This window comes from Poromitra crassiceps (assembly GCF_964638095.1).
Source record: "Poromitra crassiceps genome assembly, chromosome: 6".
Classification (NCBI taxonomy): Eukaryota; Metazoa; Chordata; class Actinopteri; order Beryciformes; family Melamphaidae; genus Poromitra; species Poromitra crassiceps.
Genome location: NC_139627.1, coordinates 62,386,035 through 62,410,860, shown reverse-complemented (window position 1 = coordinate 62,410,860; position 24,826 = coordinate 62,386,035). Strand labels below are relative to the sequence as shown.

General features: G+C 44.9%; 1 protein-coding gene across 1 annotated transcript in view; it reads right to left on the bottom strand.

Annotated features, from left to right (window-relative positions):
• itga4 (integrin alpha 4) overlaps positions 1–17,018 on the bottom strand; it is a gene marked incomplete at its 5' end in the record, with an annotated part of 155,792 nt that extends 138,774 nt beyond the window's left edge. The window contains one exon of the mRNA XM_083638333.1: positions 16,920–17,018. Coding sequence (XP_083494459.1) covers positions 16,920–17,018 — 99 coding nt within the window. The remainder of the gene's footprint in view (positions 1–16,919) is intronic.
• Between the last annotated feature and the right edge of the window lie 7,808 nt (positions 17,019–24,826).

Sequence of the window (24,826 nt, the reverse complement as noted above, 5' to 3'; positions counted from 1 at the left end):
ATTCCATATTTGTCATTAAACCTAGCTGTTCACATAAATTTGCAATGATGATCGACCACGTGAGATATCACAAGTAGCCTACTTTTATTAAAAAATAAAATGCAAAGAGAGGTTTCCTTCTCTAACTATTGGTGCGTTCACAAAATATTTACACGAGATTTTTTTTATAAATAATAATCAATAACGTGGATAATGATGACATCTGCAGCTGCTGGACGAGAGACAGAAGAAACTACGAACGAAGATTGGAGCAGAGGACATGACTACAGAGAAACTTAATCGACCAGCACTCTGCTTCAATCAATGAATGCTTATAAATAAACCATACACATGAGAATTACCGTTAACGTTACAGCATTTAATAACATAAATATGGTGATATCTGGTGGTCTGAAATTACTCTCTATCTACAGTAGGGTAACTGGCTCCTATTGTGTCTTATTATTGTAACGTTTGAATCAGCGTTTCATAACTATAATAGCCTAATGTTACTGTAGCCTGGATGACGTCAGCTAATGCTACCCAGCCTTCCAGCGTTTATCAATGAAATGAATTGAAAATGTGGAATGTGAAATGTGGTGATCTCATGTCACATTACATAATGTTATGCCCAAATGGTCTACTGCCCAGAAGCGTCACTTTACATGTTTGGTAGGGAATTATTTTAATTATGTTAAACCAGCGTTTATCTTCCATAATGCATTAAATCATAATCACAATGCTATGAAGACATTAGCTGATCACCACAGAGCAGCACAGACAAGTTTATCAGATAATTTCGCCATAAAATGTGTCCAGGTGATCAGCTCTGAAGCCCTGGCTTGTATGGTCCGCTAAAATCCGATTTCGATAACGCTAGGTGTTATTTTGATCAACAGACCTCAACCTCAACAGCTGTTTTCACTTGAATTTCCTCACGTAGTTGCATAGCCATATAGCTAGCCAGCTAGTAGCTAGCTCGGGAGCTATGCTTTAGAGAGGCCAAATGCTAACGGCTAGGTAGTGCTAAGCCGCTGCAGCTGTTACACGTCATTGACAAAGACGCACTCTCTGATTGGCCGATCACGGCAGGACTGATGTTGGCAGTCACGCCGTCACTCATTGGCTGCGGGGTGGCTGCGGGTCTGCGCGAGTCTTTCAATCGCCGCAGAAATCGATTTGAATGGCCCGTTCGCTAGACGATAGTGACTGGGAACTGAGAGAGCAGGTCACGTGGTGGCTGGGTTTACCTAGGCTACACATACAGTACATTGGGCATGCGCCTGTCTCTATGTTTAGTACTGGAGTCCACAACGAGACGGCAGCAACTACGCCTACGTTCAAGGCGAAGAAGAAGCAGCAAACTGTCAGAAAACAGCGTTACCTTTATGATCTTTTAATAATGTTGTAGACACATAACTGTAGGCTATAGATCCCCGTTATGAGGCCAGTTTATAAAAAATAACGCCTATTTTGAAATCTGACTTTTGAGGGCAGGGGGTCCAGCCATCACATCGACCATGCTAGCTGATGGAAGCTTACTTCAGAGCTGCTCGCTTCATCGACATATAATGAAGATTCATATTTATCTCAGTGGCCTGGACACATTTACGGCCATGATACCGGGCGAAATGGTCTGTGCGGTTCTGTGGTGATTAGCTCATGTCTTTGTAGCATTATGATTATGAGTTAATTCATTATGGAAGATAAATGTTGGTTTAACAGATGCAAATAATTTCTTACATAGCCTCCATGTAAAGTGACGCTATGGGCAGACAATTTGAGCTTTATAACGTTTTGTAATGTGGCGATCACATTTCAATAAATATAGTTTTTGCAGATTTGTTTGTTTAATGCTCTTCTGTATTGGACATTTAAAGCTGATGCACTTGGCTTGAGGTAATTCCACCAAGCTCAGTTAAAAATATGGTAAGCTAATGTGTCATTATTGGAAAACATCATTTATCGATGGAACTCAACATACAATCACGTATGTTGTGTACAGTGTTGGGCAAGTTACTTTACATTAGTAACTTAGTTACAGTTACTAGTTACTGCTCTGAAAAGTAACTCAGTTACTTTAAGTTACTCGTTACTTTGCAGGTAACTAGTTACTAGGAAAGTAACTTTTGAGTTACTTTTTTTTTAAACTCAATTCTCTTATTAATGCACACACATTATTTTGGGGTTGCTGTAGCACAGTGTGGGACAAGACAACTGTCAAATTTGAGCATTGTACCCATTATCACTACGACGAAAAGTAGTGGAACAAGAAAACACAACATTTAGGCATTGAGGCATATTTATTATTGCCTTCAAAAAGTAGCCAGTACACTTTTGGCAGTGTATAATTAACAACTGTATCAGTAGTCTATAATATCCTGGCTGAACAACATAAACACCGTGGTTACCGTTTGTAAAAGCGGAGTGCACGCCTAAACCTAACCTCCCCCAGACCCTAACCCAAAACCATGAGGTGTCGGACTCGTGAGGTATCGGACTCGTGAGGTATCGGACTATGGGGCAGTCCCCAGCAGCAGAGCCCAGCGCTGCCTGCAGATAGGGACAGAGCAGAGCCTCAAAGCAGCCGCTCGTCGCGGCTGCCTTTAATAGCAGTTCATCTCCAAAAGGCAGGAGACTTGCAGGCATTTTTCTTCCCATTTCATGACAACGCGAAACACACCGTGAACACCCTCCAACGCGAGGGGAATCTGTAAGTGAGAGACGAGTGCTGTGCTTGCCTGGGTGCAGCAGGGCACTGGTGACAGACAGCCTGAGAGAAGCGAGGAGGAGAGGGCTCCATGCTGCTGACTCGCCGAGCGGTGTGAAGTGAACACCGCTTACCGTACACAACACAGCTCACGCAAAATGACCCGTTTCACTATCAGAATTTGGTCCAGTAACATTAGAAAGTATAGAAGTGCCGCACGATTAGCCTACTTCCTCATCAGACCGCCGTCAGACTCGCATTTTCCTCTCTAGCCTCGCTGCTGTAGGTCCCGCACAGAATCGTGAAGTAACGAGTAACGAGCATGTTTAAACCGCAATAATTGTAAGTACGTTACGTTACTGATGAAGTAATTCGTTACAGTACTCGTTACCGCAAAAAGTAACTTAGTTACTGTAACGCGTTACTTAATAACGCGTTAGTCCCAACACTGGTTGTGTAACACTTGACACAATCAAATGTCACTTTTTCACAGCAAGACTGTACAGTCCAGCCCACCATGGTATGGGAAAGGAACCGTTGTTTGAATTATATTGAAATATATGTTGCATGGTGTAGCCCAGTGGTCCCCAACCACCGGGCTGCGGACCGGGACCGGGCCGCAACGCATTTGGTACCGGGCTGCGAGCCGGTCCAAATTTATATATATATATATATATATATAAACATAGGCTATAATATTATAGGCTGTGTGTGGTAGTTGAAACATAGTTTCAAGTTGACGTTTATTTATGTTTGTAGTTTAAACAAAAACATAAATACTGTAGGCTACATACAGTACAACACAAAAGGCTGTTATTTAACCTTTGTTGCCACCTGGTGAGTAAATATATATGTAACTAAAACCATTAAAATTGACAACCGGTCCGCGACTTTTTTTCCATGTATCTACCGGTCCTTGGCACAAAAAAGGTTGGGAACCCCTGGTGTAGCCTACGTAATGTATGCCAAATTGTTACAGATATATTTAATTTCAATAAATATAAAGCATTGATTTGAAGCAGGCTGCTGGTCAGTTGTTTCTCCGTCGTCATGTCCTCTGATCCAATCTTCAGTTCGTGTCATATTTCGTGTTCACTCGACACCAACAATCTTTATTATAACATATCACATCTAATCATTTTATCCAACCTGCCTCTGACCAGACAACTAATGGGCTCCTTCTGCGATCATATTGTGATACATTCAGGTAGCCTACATGATTTACCCAAGTACATAGCACAATAACAACAAGGCTATTTGTTGGCAATGTTTATTGACAAAAGCATTAAAACAAACAAAAAACAAGATAATTCTCCGGTCACTGGCAGATAGATCTGTACAAATAGTTCAAAACAAATCTCTCAAAGTCTCAAAACTGTTGGCATTTGACTTGTGTTATATCTTATGTTGAAACAACTGATCATCAGCAATATTAACCTGCACAGTAGCCTAACAGGTTAACGTTATAATCTCAGGAGAGCTTGAGTAGGCTAAATAAGCCATACACATGAGAATTACCGTTAACGTTACAGCATTTAATAACATTAAGTTTCCACTAGAGCCCGACCGATATATCGGTCCACCGATATTATCGGCCGATAACCGATATATCTGTATATATATATATATATATATCTGTATGCCGATATTTTTTAATTTTGTATTTTTTAAGTTATAGACAGCATGTCGTGTATATTTGACCTTTTTTCTTAAATTACTGTTTCATTGCATTGATGTCATTTTGGACAATAAAGTTTATTGATAAGCTGTAAAATATCCTCCCTACATTACATATCTCAAGACATTGTCAAATCTTTGTCAAGTGTTTGATATTTGAGGGATCATTGCAAAATAATTGTGTAATATAATGGTGAATTATATAATATAAGAATATCGGCCGATATATCGATATCGGAATTTTTTTACTTCCTAATATCGGTATCGGCATCGGCCTCCAAAATCCAGTATCGGTCAGGCTCTAGTTTCCACAAATCATTTGATCCTCTGTTGTGTGTCCCCATCACTCGACGGTCATCATCCCATTCCCTTGAAGAAACAAACGACACGTGTTATTAATCACTGTACGTTAACGTTTTGTCAAAACATGGGCGTTTGTTTACCCAACACTAGGCTGTGCAGCATGCAATAATGTTTAACATTAATATGTAACTTCTGCTACTCTAGAATGTTAGTCCTCATGTAATATTTGACAAATGGACATGTTAAATGTCATGCTTGCAATTACGTTAGCTAAAGATTACCTCAATTTTGTGGAAGGTAACGTCAAGCCGCAGGCGGCCGGGGCAGGCTGGTGACGCGAGGTCTGGAGATAATATCCACAAACTACTGGCTTTTCCTTTATGCTAAAAAGTTACCCGGTCGTTCTGTTTTGTGGGCAGTAGTACAGTAGTGTAACAGCTAGCTGTAGCAACAGATGAGCAAGAAGGCTAGCAGACAAGATGGCGTCAGTGCATTCGACATCCATGCACTTTCTTCTTCTGTTGTTTGTAGGCGGGTCGCTGACAGCTTCAAGCTGCTTACCGCCCGCCACCTGTTCTACATGTAGGTTAGTTGCATCGTTTCAACATTCCATGTCCACAGTAGCATTCAAAGATGGATTCTGATGACAAAGACGGGCTCGGGCGCCGGAGACCGGTGTCTTCATGTTTAACACTCCAAACAATAGTAGTGTGGACAATAGATGCAAACGAAGTGCAATACGGCCTAATGTAGACATGGACTCTGTATATGTCTGAGCTTCACTGTGCAGAATGGTGCCTTTGCAGTTTGACACTATAAGGCGGCGTTCACACACAATGTGCTCATTTGAGCTGCCAGCATCTTTCAGCAATTCATTCTCTATGCGGACGCGCTAAACGCGCTCCTCTTTCAAGGAACGCACCTGGCGTTTAAACGCTGGTGGCGTCTAGTGTTTTTGGCGGAGCTCTCTGGGCGTTTTAAGCTGAAAAAAGGAACATTTGGAGGAAAAGCGCGCTGCTCGTCTTTTCCACTTCTCCTACCTCTTCTCCTCCCAGAGGGATCTTCAACCACCGCTGCTCCCAGAATTGACAATAATCTGGCTTTCATGTTCACATCAACAACATCAAACAGACAAAACCAGCTGGCTACCGTCCGTGTGATCGTTGTGTCCTAAACTGTAGCCTACTGCACGCCACTGCAGGGGGAAACAAAACAAAGCACAAAAAAAACGCTCCGTGCGCTGTGTTTTGTGCACAATGGAAGCGCTCTGAACATGATTTCCGTAGCGTTCTTACTGAAAAAAGCGCGTTGGGTGTGAACGCCGCTTTAAGATGTTTTCACAATCGTCTGCTGAAAGTGGAAACTTCTCTGAGCTCACTGTAAGGCCATTTTCAACAAGCATGATTCATGACATCACGAATCCTACCAATCCCTGTCCAGTATTCAGCAGTTAAAGGCCCAACACATTCTCACTCCCAAGTGGTCATAATATACTTGCAGATCGGTGAGGAACCCTTGTCACTTTGTCACGAGTGAAAAGGTGTTGAAAGTCTGTGTTGTATGCTGTGATTGGCTAGTTAGGTTCTAGATAAGCCTGATTAGTTGCTTTGGATTTTTAATGAGGCAAAATGAGGGGATGCCATTTTAAGGACTATAACAATATATTTTAACCTTTTTTTCTGGGAAAAACCATCAGACACAACTTGTTATTCAAAGTAGATTGTTTCATATACATCTTGAAACGTTCTCACTAGGCGCTCCGAGCCCTCGGCGATCTGTTTTTGGAGCTCGGCGACAAACGCCCCCTGATCAGAGGCAAATCACGATGGCTCGGCGCTCGCAAATCAGCGCTCACTTGTTAAGTGTGAACTGTCCACAGACGCGAGCGGGGAGCTTCACCGACCAGTCACAGAGGTCCGACGGATACCTAGCCTGCTTGATAGCTGGTCGTGTTGGAGAAGCCATTCAACCAGCTGCAGCCAACACAATTAACTGGACAAAGAGTGACTTTATGCCTCTCTTTGATGTCTTCACTCCCGGTTTCCTGGAAAATCTCCCATTCAAATCTTGGCTTGACCATACTCAGAGATCCTAAATTAAAAACAATGTATATGTAGTATGTGGTGCTGGTAGCACACAGGGGTATTTTGCAACTTTTGGGTGAACTACCCTTTAAATACTCCAACCCAGCAACCAGGTTCAAAATAGTGTTCGACACAGGTGACCAAAAGGAAGCGCATCGAGACAAGTATTTCCCCCAAGATCACAGTTTTATTGGCTAACAACCAGTTAAACAAACATTAAAACCAACAATTTTAATATGCTAAATGGGTTAAAGATATAAAAAGGTAGCCTTTAAAAGGCCTAAACCTGCTGCAGGACGTAGGCCGCAGCCGACGGCAGTGGGGGTAAATGTCCGGGGACAGAGCAACTAAATGCACTACAGGTCTCATGATCCTGATGCTAAAACACCTTCACACTAGGGCTGTGGCGATTCACTTATCTCCCGATTCGATACTATCAGGATTCTTGGGTGCCGATTCGATTTATATTGCGATTCTTAAGTATTGCGATTCTACGATTATTGCGATTCGATATTACGATTTATTGCGATTTTTGTTTATTTTTTTCTTTTATTTTTTCAGTTTGTTGTACACTAGATTAGAACATGGGAAAAGTTGAATCATACACTAGAGACTGTATATTATATCATGAGTAGGGCTGGGCGATATAGTTAAAAACAGGGGCGGACTGGGATCATAATTCAGGCCGGGCATTAGATACCAAGCAGGCCAGGCCGATATGGGCCGACGCGCGTGAAATTTGGGCCGTTTGAAGCCAGATTTGGGCCGTTTGAAGTCCAATTTTACAATGAGATGCACCCACTTTAACCCTGAAGTGTAATTATTACTTCAGACTAACTAATAAAGTAATAAAACCACTAGTAAACCAGTAGGTGGCGCCTGGCCTGCTGTTCAGTGAGTGGCCTGACTGCAAGCACAAAAAAAAAAAAAAAAAAAAAAAAAAAAATTGGCGATTATCGATTCTGGAATAAAAGATCGATTCAAAAAATCGTGACATTAAAAATCGCGATACTTAGGTGAATCGATTTTTTCCCCCACCCCTACTTCACACACACCTTGGATGTATCTCCATACTGTAACAAGTCAGGATAAACACTCACAAGGCAAAGTCACATTAATGCTCGTTACAGCGAAATGAACAAACCACTGTATGTCCGTGGTAGATGCCAAATAAACCCCCAACACTCGCTAATCCCCGTTAGCTTCATGCTAGCTTCCACACAACACAGCCACACTCTTCCAGGCCCACGCTCTGACTCCCTCTCTCTCACATAGCCTCTCTTGTCCCAGCTAATTCCCAGAGAGCTTACTCCTGTTCTACCAACCTAGCCAATCCCAGGTGAGCTTCTATCGCTAAACTCACCCACTGGACGTACGTGTTCACTGTCCCACTAGTCTCACTGGCCAGCCTTCCCTCCCTTCTGGCTACACGGAAACAGACTACTGGCATAAGCCCTCCCCTGCTCTACAGCTGCTCTCCCATAGAGAGGTCCAGTAACGAGTCCGGAAATCATCGATGCTAACGCCCCTGGTTCCATACAGTTTTCGCCTATGGGAGTTTTGAATGGGTTTTTGGCGCGATGCTTCTAATAATCTCTCTGGGCAACGCTGGCTTAATCAAACGCGAACCAGTGTTTAGTAACATCATCTTCACACATGAAGACCACTTTTATGAGTTTTGAAGCTTTTACATGCCGTTAAACGGGCGGCTAGCTAGCAAACGGCTAAATGAGACTACACTGCTGAGTCGATGTGGATATATACGTCAATAACGTCACCACTTCAAAGGGCGAACACGGAAATTCTCTTTCCCTCACCTGGTTCAGCCCCGTTCAGCCCGAGGTAATCAGTGCACACATCCAACAACAGTCCAGGTTGACTGCTGACGTGACGTGAAGCCTATGCGACAGTGTGTAGTTCAGGATTAGCTTAGCTCGAGCATTTTACTTCTAGGGCTCGCATTTACGCTACAAAACTCATGAAAGTGGTCCTCATGTGTGAAGATTATCCCGCTGAACCTTGGTTCGCGTTTGATTAAACTTGTGTTGCCCACAGACATTATTTGAAGCATATCGCCAAAAACCCATTCAAAAATCCCATAGACAGAAACAGTGTGGAACCAGGAAGTTCGGGACTTCCGCATTCAGCCTACAAAAATACGTCATCCCTGGACCTCTCTATTGGAGGCATCCATTTCAGATGCTGCCGGATTTCCGCTCCCCGCTTAAGAAGCTCTGTCATTGGCTCCAACCCCTCCTCTCTGTGTGTTGCTGTAAATAGTGCCCTGCCGCCGCAGTGAAAAACAACAATGCTAACTAGCAAGCTAATGGCAGAAACCTACACGCTACCTTGTTGCTACACGCTGAAAATGGCAAGTTGGAGTGTTGGTAACTGTTTTGCAAGGGCACTGCCGCCAAGCGCCGCCCATCGCAATTCCAGATTGGTGACCAGCGACTCCTCTCCCGGAAGGGAGGGGAGACTGGTCAGCGAGACTACTGTCCCACCAAAACCCCATAAATACCCGACAGACCCACATGCACAGACAGCATCACCAACATAAACAGGTACAGCAGCACACAAACTCTACTTTAACACTTTATACCAGGGATCGCGGAACCGCCCGGGCCACCCGGGCCGCGGCCCGGGTACTTTTCAGTTCCCCCCCCCAAATTTTTTTTTTTTTTTTTTACAATTAAACCTCATTTACTTATTACACTCGACTGGTTGTTTTTCAGATGTGATGTGAATCTAAAGTGAACTAAACAAGTCAGATCCACTATAAATGTTTTTCAGTAGATGCTGTGATGTAGCCACAAGAAAGGTGCAATATTAATGTTTTTCAGGAGATGGCGATGTTGCTAGCTATAGGTTCTAAACAAGAAATGTGGTTCAAATGTTTACAGTAGTTTTCCTTTCTTGCTGCACTACAATGTTACAATGCTGTGAGACAGGCCCGGCGTTGGAGGGGGGCCTGACCGGGCCGGGCCCCCCATTCCCTAAACTGGCCCCCCCATTCATTCATTTTTTTTTATTTTTTTTTGTGTGTGCTAAAAACGTTTTTCCGTTTTTCTGTTTTAAAGTTTAAAACGGAATCTGGCTGTCATTAGGCATTGATTAACTGAATGCTATTGCTAACTGTTACTTTGAACCTCCATTTGCAATGATTCTGGCTGGATATTAATTAACTATTGTAAATTTGTCACAATGAATGCAATTTGTGCACAATGTGTAAATACATTTAATATTAATTGTTTAGGCCTATTTGTAAAGTCACAACACATTAGAGATGTGTGTAGTTCCTCATAGATTTAGCCTCTTCCTTTTGCTCTCAAATGCACCAGTTTGACGAATTTTACTTTAAAATGTACAAAATCTTCTTCCGGGGGAGAATCCCCCCGGACCCCCCTTGGCCCCCCCAAGCTAGGGGCAGGCCCCCTCTGTAATTTGGTTCTGGAGCCGGGCCTGCTGTGAGACGGAGCTAAACACAAAAGATGCAATATTAATAGTTTTTCATGAGATACTCAGTATTTAATATTAATACTAATACTAATAATAGCAAAAGGAGAAGATACTGAATAATGACATCACAACAGTATAATCCTAATGTTAATTTAAAATTAAATATTCTTCTAAATATGGATAAAAGTCCAAAAAACATAAAATTTTCTTCGGCGCTGCCGAGATTCCATTCCTTACAGCACCCCCTACTTAATAATAGTTCCAGCGCAGCTGCAAAAATATGGTGGCGCATTGTGTCAAGTGTACTGGCTCGGGGAACGGTCCGGCCCCCGGTCCCTTAGGTTTCTGACAATGTGGCCCCCTGAACAATTTAGTTGAATAGCCCTGCTGTAAAACCCAGTCGCCCTCATATTCTGGTTTATTTCAAGAAAAACATTTTGGCTAGTTGAAATTAATTGGCTCGTAACTTTAAAATCTAGCAGCCATATTGGCTGGTGATAAAAAAAAGTTGAATCTCAAACCCTGCAGTGAGAGCAGGTGGTGACATAGGAGTGAGTGAGAAAAGGAGCAAATATATGATTGTTAAGACTGAATACTGACATCACAACCGTCTAATCCTAATGTTAATTTAAAATGAGATATTCCTATATGAATCTGGCTTCAAATGACCAAAATCTTTATATGATGATAATAATAATAATCAATGATGGTGGTTCACAGACGTGTGTGTGTGTGTGTGTGTGTGGGGGGGGGGGACATGCCCCCCGACGGGGGGACACGCCCCCCCGACACGCCCCCCGGCCCCCCCAAGTTCAGATGCGTTCCGCTATCCCTGCTTTATACTATATACTGTAGAAGATGTTACCAGTGAAGGTCTCTGTAACAGTGGAAGAGCAAAGTTAGGGGGTGTGTCCACCAACCAACATGTTGAGCACTTGAAGCGTTGGTGCCGAGCTGAAATAATTTTTATGGCCATTAGAAGCTGATGCTTCTATAAGACATCTAATCTGTCTGTCCGAAAGAAAGAAACACGCCAGCTCACATACTGTAGATACACTGTATACTGTAGATATACTGTAGTGGGTAGGGCTGTTCGAGTTTGCCTAAAAATAAAATTGAGGATTTTCTCTCTCAAAACTCGATTTTCGATTTCGATATCGATTTTTTTATACTATTATACCTCTCTAAACATGTTGCCCTGCAGAGCTACTTTTTTAATCTTTTTTTCATAAGTGAGAATTTACACTTTTACTCTGAAGGCAGAACAACCCAACTTCCTGTTTTAGCTTGCCGCTGCTATGCCTAACTTCCTGGCTGTTGCTTTTCTAACCTGCAGTCACTTGACACTGGTGGATTTGACTCAATCAACTCTTGCATGTAGCATGTGTGTCTCTAGAGCTAAGCGACCACCCGTGCTCGGAGTTGTACTAGAATAACACAAAGTCACAACAGGTTTTCGGGGAACTGCGATAGCAGTTAGGATGAAATTCAGACAGGGTGAGTCAGCTGAGGCTGGTCACATAACTTTATGAAGCAGAAGCAGAATCTTTGTACTCGGTGGCCTCACGTGTTGTTTACGTCTGTGTTCGTGTGTGCGTGTGTGTGTTGTGGCAATCGTTATCTTGTACAGCCCGCTGTGCAACACGCTGCTCAGTGCTCACACTCTGTGCTTTGGAGGTGTTGAAATAAGTTGATTTGCGCTGCTGTTTTTAGTAGCCAGTAGTCACAGCCTCCAGAGAGACTTTGCAGCGGGGAGAAGGGACGAGTAGCATCACGCATACATAACGTAACATAATTACCCTAGTTAAAGTGTAAAGCAATTTGACGATTTTCATTTTTTTTAACATTGTCCTAACTAATTAATTCGATTACGATTCAAAATCGATTTATCGAGCAGCCCTAGTAGTGGGTGGGCCTCCAGAGTTCCACACTAGGAATCGAGCGTGCGCAATGCACGCGCAATATATATATATATATATATATTTTATAATATTTCCCCCCCCGATTTTTTAGCCCCCATTTAATTTATTTATCCTGGTTGCTACTCCACCCTCTGCCGATCTGGGGAGAGCCGAAACTGGCTCCATGCTTCCTCCGAGACATGGGCAGTTAGCCAGCCGCTTCTTTTCACCTGACAGAGGAAGCTTCACTGGTAGGACATAGCACGTGGGAGGTTCACGCTATTCCAACCAGTTCCCCTCCCTCTGAACAGGCGCCCTTAACGACCAGAGGAGGAACCACATTAGCAACCACGATATTGCATGTTTTGGTGAAGGGGGTTCCTATATGAAGGAAACCCCCGGGAGGCACGGGGAGAACATGCAAACTCCACACAGAAAGGCCCTTTTGACAACCCCACCTGGGCGGTGGTCACTCGAGGACATGCGGACGGGCACGCATTCCTTCAGCGCTCACAGCGTCCCAGGTGGGAATCGAACCCAGGACCTTCTAGCTGTGAGGCGATCGCAGCGCTTACCACTGCACCACCGTACCCCCCTAAATATTTATTTTTTATAATAATTCCAGGTCTCTATGTCTGTCCGTGTATTTCCAGAACCGTTTGTCGGATCGACTTCAGACTTGGAGAGTGACGGAGTCCACTGTGTGGGGGTGGGGGGAGTGCCCACAGGGTGGTGAATGGGGGGAGCGGGCACTGCACTAGTCCAAATAAAGATAATAAAATGTGTGTGTGTGTGTGTTGAGCTAGCCATATGTTGAGTCAGTAATGAGCTCTAGGCCTGGAGCACATGCATGCGTGCGTGTGTTCTAGGCTGCCCCACAGGCAACACAAGCTGTTACAGTATGGCATGCTGTCTAGAACATTCTTTTCACTTTGATCTTGCTATAGTGTAGCGTATTTACATGCTTGCAGTATTTAAACTGCAGTTAGATTGGTTTGAGAAGCATAATAATATGGAATAATAGCCTATATATGGTAGGGCTGTCACTTTTTCCCAAAATAAAGTTCGAACGAACTTTAATTTGTTCGAAATTCGTTCGAATATATTCGAAGTTTTTTGGTTAATTAAAAAAAAAAAAAAAAAAAAAAAATCAGTCCAGGCAACCGGGCATCAGCCCGACGTGTTAAAGGGATAGTTCGGTTTGTTTGAAGTTGGGTCCTATCAGCTAGTCACATACACTAACGTAATTCGGTACAGTGGTCTGGAAGCGAGGCGCAGTGTCTAACGAGATCCGGCACCCAGAGGAGCAGCCTCGCGCAGCCTCACCAGCATTTTCTCTCGCAGTACTGGGGGTCAACAACTAAAACGTAATTTAGCCACCAAAAAACAACGCCCACCTAAACAAATCGATATCAGTGTACATGCACGCTCTATTTGAGAATTTATCAGCGCTTTACTTTTCCGCCAAACAGTCATTTCATTCGGCACTACTTTTTCTCCCAAACCTATCACTACCGTATTCCTCCGCTCAACTCCTGCACAGAGCCGCGGTGCTGGATCACTCCGCAGATCCGCTGGGATCAGGCTAATTTTTCCTGTTTGTTGTTCAAGAAGACACAGCAAGTACGATAGCCTACACGAATGAAAATATGAGTGATTTTGATAGCGACGATGATATGCCGTTCACCATGGGGGCAAGAGGATACCTCTATGAACCAGAGTATACCGAGGAGGAACTTTTGCAGAGAGACATTGAACGGGCAGAAAGAGAAAGACAAGCTGATGTGGAAACAGCTGACCAAGATGAGGGGCCCGAAGAAAGAGAACGATTGCAATCTACCTGGTGGTGCAGATGTGGAAACTGTGAGGCCATGCCCACAGAGCCAGAGAGCTACTGCTGCTATGAGTGGAACCTGCTAGCAACGCAACTTGCCGATCTTTCAGAAGCAGAGGATCCTCCAGATACACTCTGCATCACCAACCACCCAGAGTATGCTGCCCTACTGAATCCCGGTGTCTTGCGGACTTTTTTCACCATTCCAAAGATAAATTGGGGGAAACGTCCCAGAGCAGAGGGGCCAGATGACGAGTTGTCTCCAAAGTAAGTATTTTCTCCTTGTTCTAGGCCTGCCTATTTTGTTACTGGCAAGGCTACATCTCACCACCTCCAGCTGATATGAAACGTTACAATATAGACTACAATAGCCTATTTGGCCGACCAGAGGCGGTCCTTCCACCAGGCCGATCAGGCAGCCGCCTGGAGCCTCGTCCACTAGAGGGCCTCGCAGACCAGAGCATTTCGTTTTTAGTATCTCCCGAGTCCGTCCCTACCACCGGCCTCCCCCTCCCCCCGCCCCCACAAACACTTCCCCGTTTCTTCTGGACTGGTCAATCCAAACGAATATAAAAAATAAACCTGACTATCATCATTCATGTTGTATCACCCACATTTCACACTCTCACTCACAAAGTAATATGGACGATCTATTTCATTTGATTTCCACCACTTGGGATCGATCGAGTTAGCGTTGTCATTTGCGTGATGAGCAGTCGGTACTGTGACACTGTAACACCACCACTTGCATTATCACGTTCAGTGTGTTTACTTGTCAGTCAGTATCAGAGGCAGAGAGGCTTTATATCAGCAGCATCTAGCTAGCCGCAGTAGAAGTTGTAGAACACAATGAAGCGTTTTCAGAGTGGAGCACAGAAGAAAAAGAGGAAGTTGGAACAGGGGAAGTTTAATGAAAGTTTGACCAAGATGACAAAATTCTTAAAAAAAAACGCTGACTTGACGGAGGACGAGGAGCAGCGAGCAGCTGCAACGTTAATTGAAGCAGCACCAGGTGAGCGTGAGTTAGCTAACAACAACGCTAGCACTAGCAGCCATGCTAGCTCTAGGCTGCCTCTGCCTGCGTCTGCTGGTGCTGTGGCGGCAGCTAATGTCACAACGCGCGGGGAGAACGCCTGCCACGCCTCGGAGGATAAAAGTGACAGTGACAGAGCCGAGTCACCCACGGTGACCACCACCGATAATACCGATGATGATGATGATGATGACAGAGGCAGAGAGGACGCGCAGCAGGCGGCTGATGTTACTACGTTAACGTGGGAGTCGGTGTCGGACTTGGACGAGGAGGAGGATGAAAGTGTCAGAGCCTCAGCCACGGATGATGATGACAGTGGTGTCAGTGACACAGAGCAGCAGCAACCCAGTGAGCCCACCACAAATCAGACACTGCTCTCCCTGTGATCTACTGACCTCCTGCCTGGCTGTGAAGCTGTAACCTGCTCAGATCTCCTACTGCCTGTGAAGCTGTGACCTGCTCTCCCTGTGATCTACTGACCTCCTGCCTGGCTGTGAAGCTGTAACCTGCTCAGATCTCCTACAGTAAGTAATAGTTTTGAATTTCAAATGTTTCTAGTTATTCAATGATATATTTTTCAGTGGAAGTCATCTCTCATTGTGTTAAACCTGCCCATGCCTTTTTCTCTCTCTCTTTCAACATAGAATTATGTCAGCATCCAGACCAGACCTCCATGACCATGTGCATGCTCACTCACCTGCTGCCTGGCTGTGACCTGCTCTCACATTATGATCTCCTACTGCCTGTGAAGCTGTGACCTGCTCTCCCTGTGATCTACTGACCTCCTGCCTGGCTGTGAAGCTGTAACCTGCTCAGATCTCCTACTGCCTGTGAAGCTGTGACCTGCTCTCCCTGTGATCTACTGACCTCCTGCCTGGCTGTGAAGCTGTAACCTGCTCAGATCTCCTACTGCCTGTGAAGCTGTGACCTGCTCTCCCTGTGATCTACTGACCTCCTGCCTGGCTGTGAAGCTGTAACCTGCTCAGATCTCCTACAGTAAGTAATAGTTTTGAATTTCAAATGTTTCTAGTTATTCAATGATATATTTTTCAGTGGAAGTCATCTCTCATTGTGTTAAACCTGCCCATGCCTTTTTCTCTCTCTCTTTCAACATAGAATTATGTCAGCATCCAGACCAGACCTCCATGACCATGTGCATGCTCACTCACCTGCTGCCTGGCTGTGACCTGCTCTCACATTATGATCTCCTACTGCCTGTGAAGCTGTGACCTGCTCTCCCTGTGATCTACTGACCTCCTGCCTGGCTGTGAAGCTGTAACCTGCTCAGATCTCCTACTGCCTGTGAGGATGTGACCTGCTCTCCCTGTGATCTACTGACCTGCTGCCTGGCTGTGATTAACAGCTAAACTCCAGCACACACACACACACACACACACACACACAGTAAGTTAAGGATACAGTTGTACACTAATCTTTTCATCTTATAGACAACACAAGGGTTTACATTGCAAATGTTTCTAGTTATTCAATGAGATATTTTTCAGTGGAAGTCATCTCTCTCCTCCTTAAGTTATTTACTTGTCCCCTTCTCTTCTTCTCTCTTCCAATGTCTCTCTCCAGGTTGTTCCAACATCCCAACATCATACATGATGACCTGACTGCCTGTGGCTGTGATGTGGTGATCATCTGAGTGTGTGGTGTCACTGGTGTGATCTGAGCATGTTTTATTAATTAAAGGCTATATACTTATATTACTATTGCCACATTGTCTTCTTCTAACTGACTGGTTATTCTGGTGACTATTCTGGTCAAGTCTGGTCAATGAAGCATAATCATTATGCATTATGAAGCATGATTATGCCCATTGAATCTGAGGGGGGATGTAACTTCAAACAGCCTCTAAATATGGCAAAAATACGTCCAAAAAAGGTAAAAATTTTTTCCGGCGGCGCCCCTTCGGGGCGCCACCGGAAGGGACCCCGCCGGCGGCGCCCCTTCGGGGCGCCACCGGTAGGGGCCTCCTTCGTGGCTTGGCCTGGAGCCTCCAGATGCCCAGGACCCCCTCTGTGGCCGACATGTTCCCACCCTAAACTTCTACACGTATTGTGGGAGCACAGCACATATCAGTCGAGTAATTCATATAATTTGATTGTTTTGTCATCCATATATATCACACTGTTATGGCGATACTGTATATCGCATATAAATTATACATATATATCCCATATATTATGTGAAATCACACCACATTGTAGGAGGCATATGGGAAACCGTCCTATTATGTAGCCTAAGAAGACCACCAGTGGTCCTTGAGAGGATTCCAGCATTCTATGTTGTTTCTCAACCTAATATATATGGAATTCTGGACAAAATCATATCTAGGCTACATAATAAAAAAATAAAAAAAATCAGATTTGCATCTGAGAGACCAAATCTCATCATATGGCTCCTTAGTATGAAAAAGGTTGGGAATGATTTACAGCAACACAATGCCATTTCCTTCCTTTTATGATTATAGTGATTATAGTATTTTATTGATAGTATTGTGTTACATAGGAGTTGGTAGGAATATAACAGGCGATTGTAATCAATTAACAGGTGATTAACGTGACATCATGGGAATAGGCTTGGAGTTGTGAGGAGCCGAAAGGGTACAGGGGGAGTAGGGGAGTACCTATCTTGAAATCCCATAGTCTTTGGTTCATCGTGATCAGAATCAGAATCAGAATCAGAATCAGAAAGACTTTAATGATCCCCGGGGGGAAATTGGGACAAGTTACAGTAGCTCGCTCACAGGACACACATAGCATAAAATAAAATAAAAATAAACCGTAGTACCGTAAATTCCGGACTATAAGACGCACCGGTCTATAAGCCGCAGCACCAAAATTGACTATTTTTTTCTTATATAAGCCGCACCGGTCTATAAGCCGCGGGTGTTTTGATGTTTAATTACCATATGAAAGGGTTCGTGCACAGAGAGGAATGTCGGGAAAGAGATGGCTGTTTGGGGAAGCTCCCATTTATTAACATTTCAACAAAACAAGCATTACGGTAGGCTATAGGCTATAAGAAGCTCCCATTTATTAACATTTCAACAAAATAAATACCGTAGCTATAAAAAATAAAACAATAATAATAATAATAAAACAATCCTCAAAAGGATAATGTGCTGTAAACAATAAAACAATCCTCAAAAGGATAAAGTGCTGTAAACAATAAAACAATTCTCAAAAGGTTAAGGTAAGGTGCAGTAAATAACTGGAAAACAATAATATAACAATCCTCAAAAGGATAAGGTGCTGCCAACAATGAAACCAGGTACCGTAATCCTTGTCTTCATCTTTTAGGTGAAGGTGCAGCAAACGGCTGTAAACAGAGTCAAAGTCAAGTCACTAATCCTCGTCTTCCTCTTCTTCCTCCGTACTGAAACCAGCAAAGTCCTCAACTTCAGTGTCGGAAACGAACAGGTTCAGGGTGGCTTCGTCAACCACTCTCCTCTCTCCTTCGTTGTCGCTCTCAAAACCAACGAACTCCTCTTCGTCACTGTCGGAATCGAACAGCCTCTGAAGGCCCTCAGCTGTGGCGGCGTCCTCCTCTTCATCACGCAGCAGTCCAGCCTTTCGGAACCCGTTGGTGATCGTGGATGTTTTAACACTCCTCCACGCTGTCAGGACCCACTGGCAAACTTGTGCGAAAGTTGCTTTCCGCATGCGCCCTGTTTTTGTGAATGACTTGTCGCCGCTCGTCATCCACGTCTCCCACTCAATGCGCAGTGCCACTTTGAATGCGCGATTCACACTGATGTCGAGTGGCTGGAGATGCTTGGTCGTGCCCCCAGGAATCACAGCTGGAATGCTGTTTGTGGTCTTGATGGCTGCTTTCACCGAATCTGTTATATGAGCCCTCATGCTGTCCAGAACGAGCAAAGCTTTCTTTTGGTGAAAGAATCCTCCAGGGCGCTTGACGTAGCACTCAGCCAACCATTCCTTCATGACACTTTCCATCATCCACCCTTTCTTGTTGACTCTGACGCATATCCCACTGGGCATTTTCTCTTTCGGCATCGTAATCCGCTTGAAAATCACCATTGGCGGCAGCTTTGCTCCAGATGCTGTGCAGCCGAGAACACAAGTGAAATTCGTTCTCTCGTGCCCAGTGGTTCTCAATGTGATCGACGATTCACCTTTCTTGTTAACAGTGCGAGTGAGTGGCAGGTCGAACGTCAAAGGCACTTCATCCATGTTTATGATCTGCTCCGGTTCGATGGAATATTCCTTGATCTTCCTTTGTGTGTATTCGCCGAAGTTTGCGATTTTCTCCTGGTAGTCGGGAGGGAGTTGTTGGCACACAGTCGTCCGCGCCCTGACGGACAGTCCCTTTCTTCTCATGAATCGGAAGCACCAAGATGGCCCACCTCTGAAATGTTCAATTTTCATCTCGGTGGCGACTGTTTTGGCCTTCAGTCGGATCTGCACCGTGGAAACGCCTCGGCCGTCTGCTCTCTGGGTCAACACCCAGTCCTCAAGGGAATCTTCAAGTTCCGGCCATCTGCTTTTGTGGCCTCTGAAGGACTTTTTCGTCTTCTTACACTGAGACAGTTCCTCCTGCTGCTTCTTCCAACGTCTCACCATCGACTCATTGATGCTCAGGGTACGCGCTGCTGCTCTGTTTCCCTCTTTTAGTGCGAGTTCGACTGCTTTCAGCTTGAAAGCTGCGTCGTGTGAATTTCTGCGTACCTTCCCCATGGTAAGTGAGAGAGAGACTGCTCGTCTTGTTGTGATTCCGGGCGGCTGATGAACTTTGAACCGGTAGGAGTAACCGGTTGATTTCCGCCAATGATGTCAAGTCTTTAATACACAAAGGCAATTCAAGGTGCTTTACAAAAAAATAATCGAAAAAACAAGCAGCAAAGCAATGCACATAAAATGTGCTGATGAAGCTGTGTAACCTGTAAAATCCATCGATTTTGGAGGTCACCGAGTGGCCGTTTGCTTACCGTAATTACCATATGTAAGGGTTCACGCACAGAGGGGATTGTTGGCTGTTTGAGGAAGCTCCCATTTACCGTATTACCGTAACATTTCAACAAAACAACATAACACAACACCTTTGTTTATTTCGACAGTGCACACAGTGTCCGCGGTGTGGTGAAAAGAGGGCAACAGAGGAAATTAAAACAGAAGTGGATTTATAGGTAGAAAGAGTGCTAAAAAAGAGAGATTTTATTTGTATTTGGAATTTTTTTTCAGAAAAAATCCATAGATAAGCCGCACCGTTATATAAGCCGCAGGGGCCAAAAAACGGGAAAAAAGCCGCGGCTTATAGTCCGGAATTTACGGTAAATGCAATATTAAGCAAATAAGCAGAAAAACACAACATAGCATAGAATAACTAGTAAATGCGATAGAAGCAAAAAGCAAAAAATAAGTAGAATGTCTAAGTAGCAAAATACAAATACGTAGAGTAAGTATAGTATACATTCCGTGTCAATTATCATTATTGCACGTGACATATTGCACATATTGCACGTATTGCACGTGATTTATATTAAGTCGGCTTGCCCTATACCTTACACGTGGCTCAGCCAGGCACAGTTATCGGCTGGCTCAGTCTCAGGGAGACTGAGCGTCTCCGAGGTGCTCTTTTAAGAGAGGCATTAAATAGACCAATGGCCACAGGCAGGAATGATTTCCTGTGCCTCTCCGTATTGCATCTAGATGGAATCAGTCTCTCACTGAACGTACTCCTGTTTGACTAGCACGTCGTGGAGTGGGTGCGAGTCATTGTTCATGATGGAGCGTAGCCTGGACAACGTTCTCTTCTCTGACACCGCAGTCAGAGAGCCCAGCTCCAGCCCCACAATGTCCCTGGCCTTACGGATCAGTTTGTTGAGTCTGTTGGCATCCGCTGCCTTCAGCCTGCTGCCCCAGCACACAATAGCATACAGGAAGGCACTAGCCACTACCGACTCGTAGAACATCCTCAGCATGGTCCGGCAGACGTTGAAGGACCTCAGCCGTCTCAGAAAGTAGAGACGGCTTTGCCCCTTCTTGTAGAGTGCATCAGAGTTCTTAGCCCAGTCTAGTTTATTGTCAATGTACACTCCAAGGTACTTGTAATCCTCCACTATGTCAACACTGGCCCCGTGGATTGAGACAGGGGTCACCGGAGCCTTGACCCTCCTCAGGTCCACCACCAGCTCCTTTGTCTTTGACACGTTGAGCTGCAGGTGGTTCAACTCACACCATGTGACAAAGTTGGCCACCACATCCCGATACTCGTCATCGTCACCATCTTTGATACATCCCACTATCGCAGAGTCATCAGAGAACTTCTGAAGGTGGCAAGACTCTGTCTGGTAGGTGAAGTCCATAGTGTAGATGGTGAAGAAGAAGAAGATGTCATGACGTATCAAATCTCCCATTCATTTGAGGGCAAAAAAAGCAGTGTTCCACCCATAGAGGGCACTTATGCCAGTTATGCTGCTGAAAATTGATACAAATGGTAGAATGGCAACAGTTTGGTCTCAAATGTGGAAATTCTGACCAGAATTATTCATACATCACCCCCAAAGTCATATATATTGGTTAAAAGCTGAAAAAAAGTGTTTTGGGGGTAAGTTACACTTTAAGTGAATCGATTTTTTCCCCCACCCCTAATGTTTAGCCCCCTCAAAACTAGGGATCAACAGATGTGATTTTCTCAGGGTCGATACCGATATCGATTATCGGTAATCAAATTACCGATAGCCGATATTTGGAACCGATATACATTTGCAGTAAAAATAAAAACCTTCACTTCTGGTGAGTAAATACCTCAGGTAACCATGGCCACTACATTCCCCTCTCTGCTGATTGGCCGTCGCTGTCGAGGTTTGGGCCGGATTGCCACATTGCCCCCAGTGACTCATCGTCTGGTTCCTCATGCTGCTGCTCACTGTCAAAATAAAAGCATAGAGTTTCAAAATAAGAGTCCTGTCCTTAACCTCTGCCAGATAAAAACATCCTGGATCCTCTCTCTGTCCCCTTCTGTCTCTCTCTCTCTCTGTCCGTCTGTCTCAGTCTCTCTCTATCCTCTCTCTCTCTGTCTCTCACACACTCCCTCTCTCACTCCTCTCTCAGATACACACACAAACACACTTCCTCTCTATGCATTCATCCCAAATAACAAGGAAGGCTGCTGATACAGCTGCACTGTGTGTGTGTGTGTGTGTGTGTGTGTGTGTGTGTGTGTGTGTGTGTGTGTGTGTGTGTGTGTAGCCAGTCTCCAGAAGCTACATCCTGTTTATGTGATAGCCTATAAAACATAAACAGGAAGTGCGAGCCCAGCATGTATCAGTCTGCCCCACCACCCGTGTGTGCGTCTGTGTGTGTGCGTCTGTGTGTGTGCGTCTGCCTCTCTCCCCCCTTCTATCATTTTCCCAGTTTAGGTGAAGCCACACCCACTTCCCTGTTAGGCTGTTACGTGTACCCTTCCTGAACTAACCATCCTTCTACACAGTAAAATACCCACAATGCACTGCAATTTCTAGTGAACAGCAAATGTCCCCTACATTTTCTCGTATACCAGTCACAATGCAATGCAGTGATGTAAAGGAGATGAGTGAGGTAGTGAAAATGTGACTCCGCGGCCTCAAGGTGACCAGCACGAGAGCTGTGATTGGCCGTTGCCTTCTCCGCTGACGTACTTGGTGTAAGGAATGAGGAAATGCCATTTCCTCATTTAACGTGCTTGTCCCTCATCTAGCAAAGCCTTCTGCAGGCTCACCGGAATGAGTTTTGAAATGGAGGGACAATAAAATGTCCCCCCACCGACATGATTGCAAGTTATTGGTAAACGACATGATAACGTCATATGTAATGGACATAAGTGTACCACAAGCCACCTAGTGTTTTGGAGGTCTACCGCAGCCAACGCTCCGAGTTACATTCGAGTATGCACAGTCTCCCTAGTCGGTGGCAAGGCTCCAAGTCGAGGCTGCGCAGAACCCTGTCAGCGCCTTAAATGCGTTTTTTTACATGATTTTCAGACAATCTTTCAAAAGTCATAAAAGCGTTCCTCATTTGTAAAGATTATCTTGCTGAACAGAAACTTTGCTGTTTCATAAACTTTAGTGAACCACAAACCTTATTTCATGCATTCAACTGAAATCCACATACAAAAATCCCATTGCCTTTTATGCTACACCTACGAGCCAGAATAGCGTCCAGGTCTTCCGGACTCATTCCTGCGGTACACTTTAAGTATGTAACATAAACAAGCGCAAATCTGCAATAGCTGCAGCCAGTCAGAGTTGTCATGTTGTCACAATGGCTCTGTGCATAACTAATTTGTGACAGTCACTTATACATCCCACGCTCATCCCGTGCCAGAACGATGCATGCAACCAACCAACAGAGCAGAGTGACTTAAAGTATAGCTGCTGCTCAGCTATGCTTACTCAACACATCGAGGATGGATTTGAGCGCAAACTAATAACCGGAGCAGCATTCATATATCTCACTGCTGCCTATGACACTGTCCAGCACCGTACAATGATGAAGAAGCTACTGGACATGACTGGCGACCTCAAACTCTGCCAAGTCATCAAATGCCTCCTCAACAAAGAACGGCCTACCACAAGGCAGCGTACTGGCCCCCCTCCTCTTCAACATATATACCAACGACCAACCACTTCCCCCACAATGCCGCCGTTTCATCTATGCAGATGACCTCTGCATCACCACCCAACAAGAGGACTTCCAGAGAGACCGAGTCCATCCTCGAAAGAGCCCTCCAAGAGATGTCAACCTACTACAATAACAACCTCCTGAAACCCAACCCATCAAAAACCCAACTGTGCAGCTTCCACCTGAGAAACCGAGACACAGGAAAAGAACTGAGCGTCTCATGGGATGGCCACAAACTCTCCAACCATCTCCAACCAGGACACTCTCTTTCAAGTTCCACCTACAGAACACCAAAGCCAAGGTCAACACCTGCAATGACATCCTGCGCAAACTGGTCAACTCAAAGTGGGGTGCTGCTGACCCACTAACAGTCTGTACAACCGCCATGCCACTGTGCTTCTCCACAGCCGAGTATGCCTGCTCAAGCTGGAGCCGATCCCACCACGCCAAACTGGTGGACACAGCCCTTAACGACACCTGCCGCATTATCACGGGATGCATCAAGACAACACCTGTCCCGTGCCTCTATGCCTTAGCTGGCATTGCTCCCCCCCACATCAGACACTCCACCATCACTCAAGACGAGCGGAGAGCACAGGAGCTCGACATCAGGCACCCCCTGCACGGCCATACAGCACCTCCACCCAGACTAACATCAAGAGCCAGCTTCCTGCAGACAGTCCTGCCACTCCAGACATCCAAACAAACAGCAAGGGCCGACATCTGGAAAGATGAATGGAAGCAATACAACAACCCAACCCATGAATGGATGGAGAGAGGAATCACACCCACCGAATGCCTCGCTAGCGGTCACACAACCTCCCATGGCCAACCTGGAAGACCCTTAACAGACTACATGTGGAGCAGGGGAGGTGCAAAGCACTGATGAACGCCTGGCCATATCAGACAGAGGACACATGCTCATGTACATGGATCAGTACAAAACATGTCCCACCTGCTAGAATGTGTCGATGCCCCCCAGTGTAGCCCACAGGATCTGGCTGAACCCACCCCATCAGCTGTGGCCTGCGCCCGATATTGGCAAAACGACATTTGAGACTGCTACGGACTCGAAACGAAGAGCTATGCTGGCTGAGGCTAAAAAATAAACGGAACGGTAATGTCTTGATTTAATGTAGATGCAAAGGACATGTAATTATTGCTCATTCTCTCATTTCAGGAATATCGCTATTTTACCGCAGCTCGTCTGTCT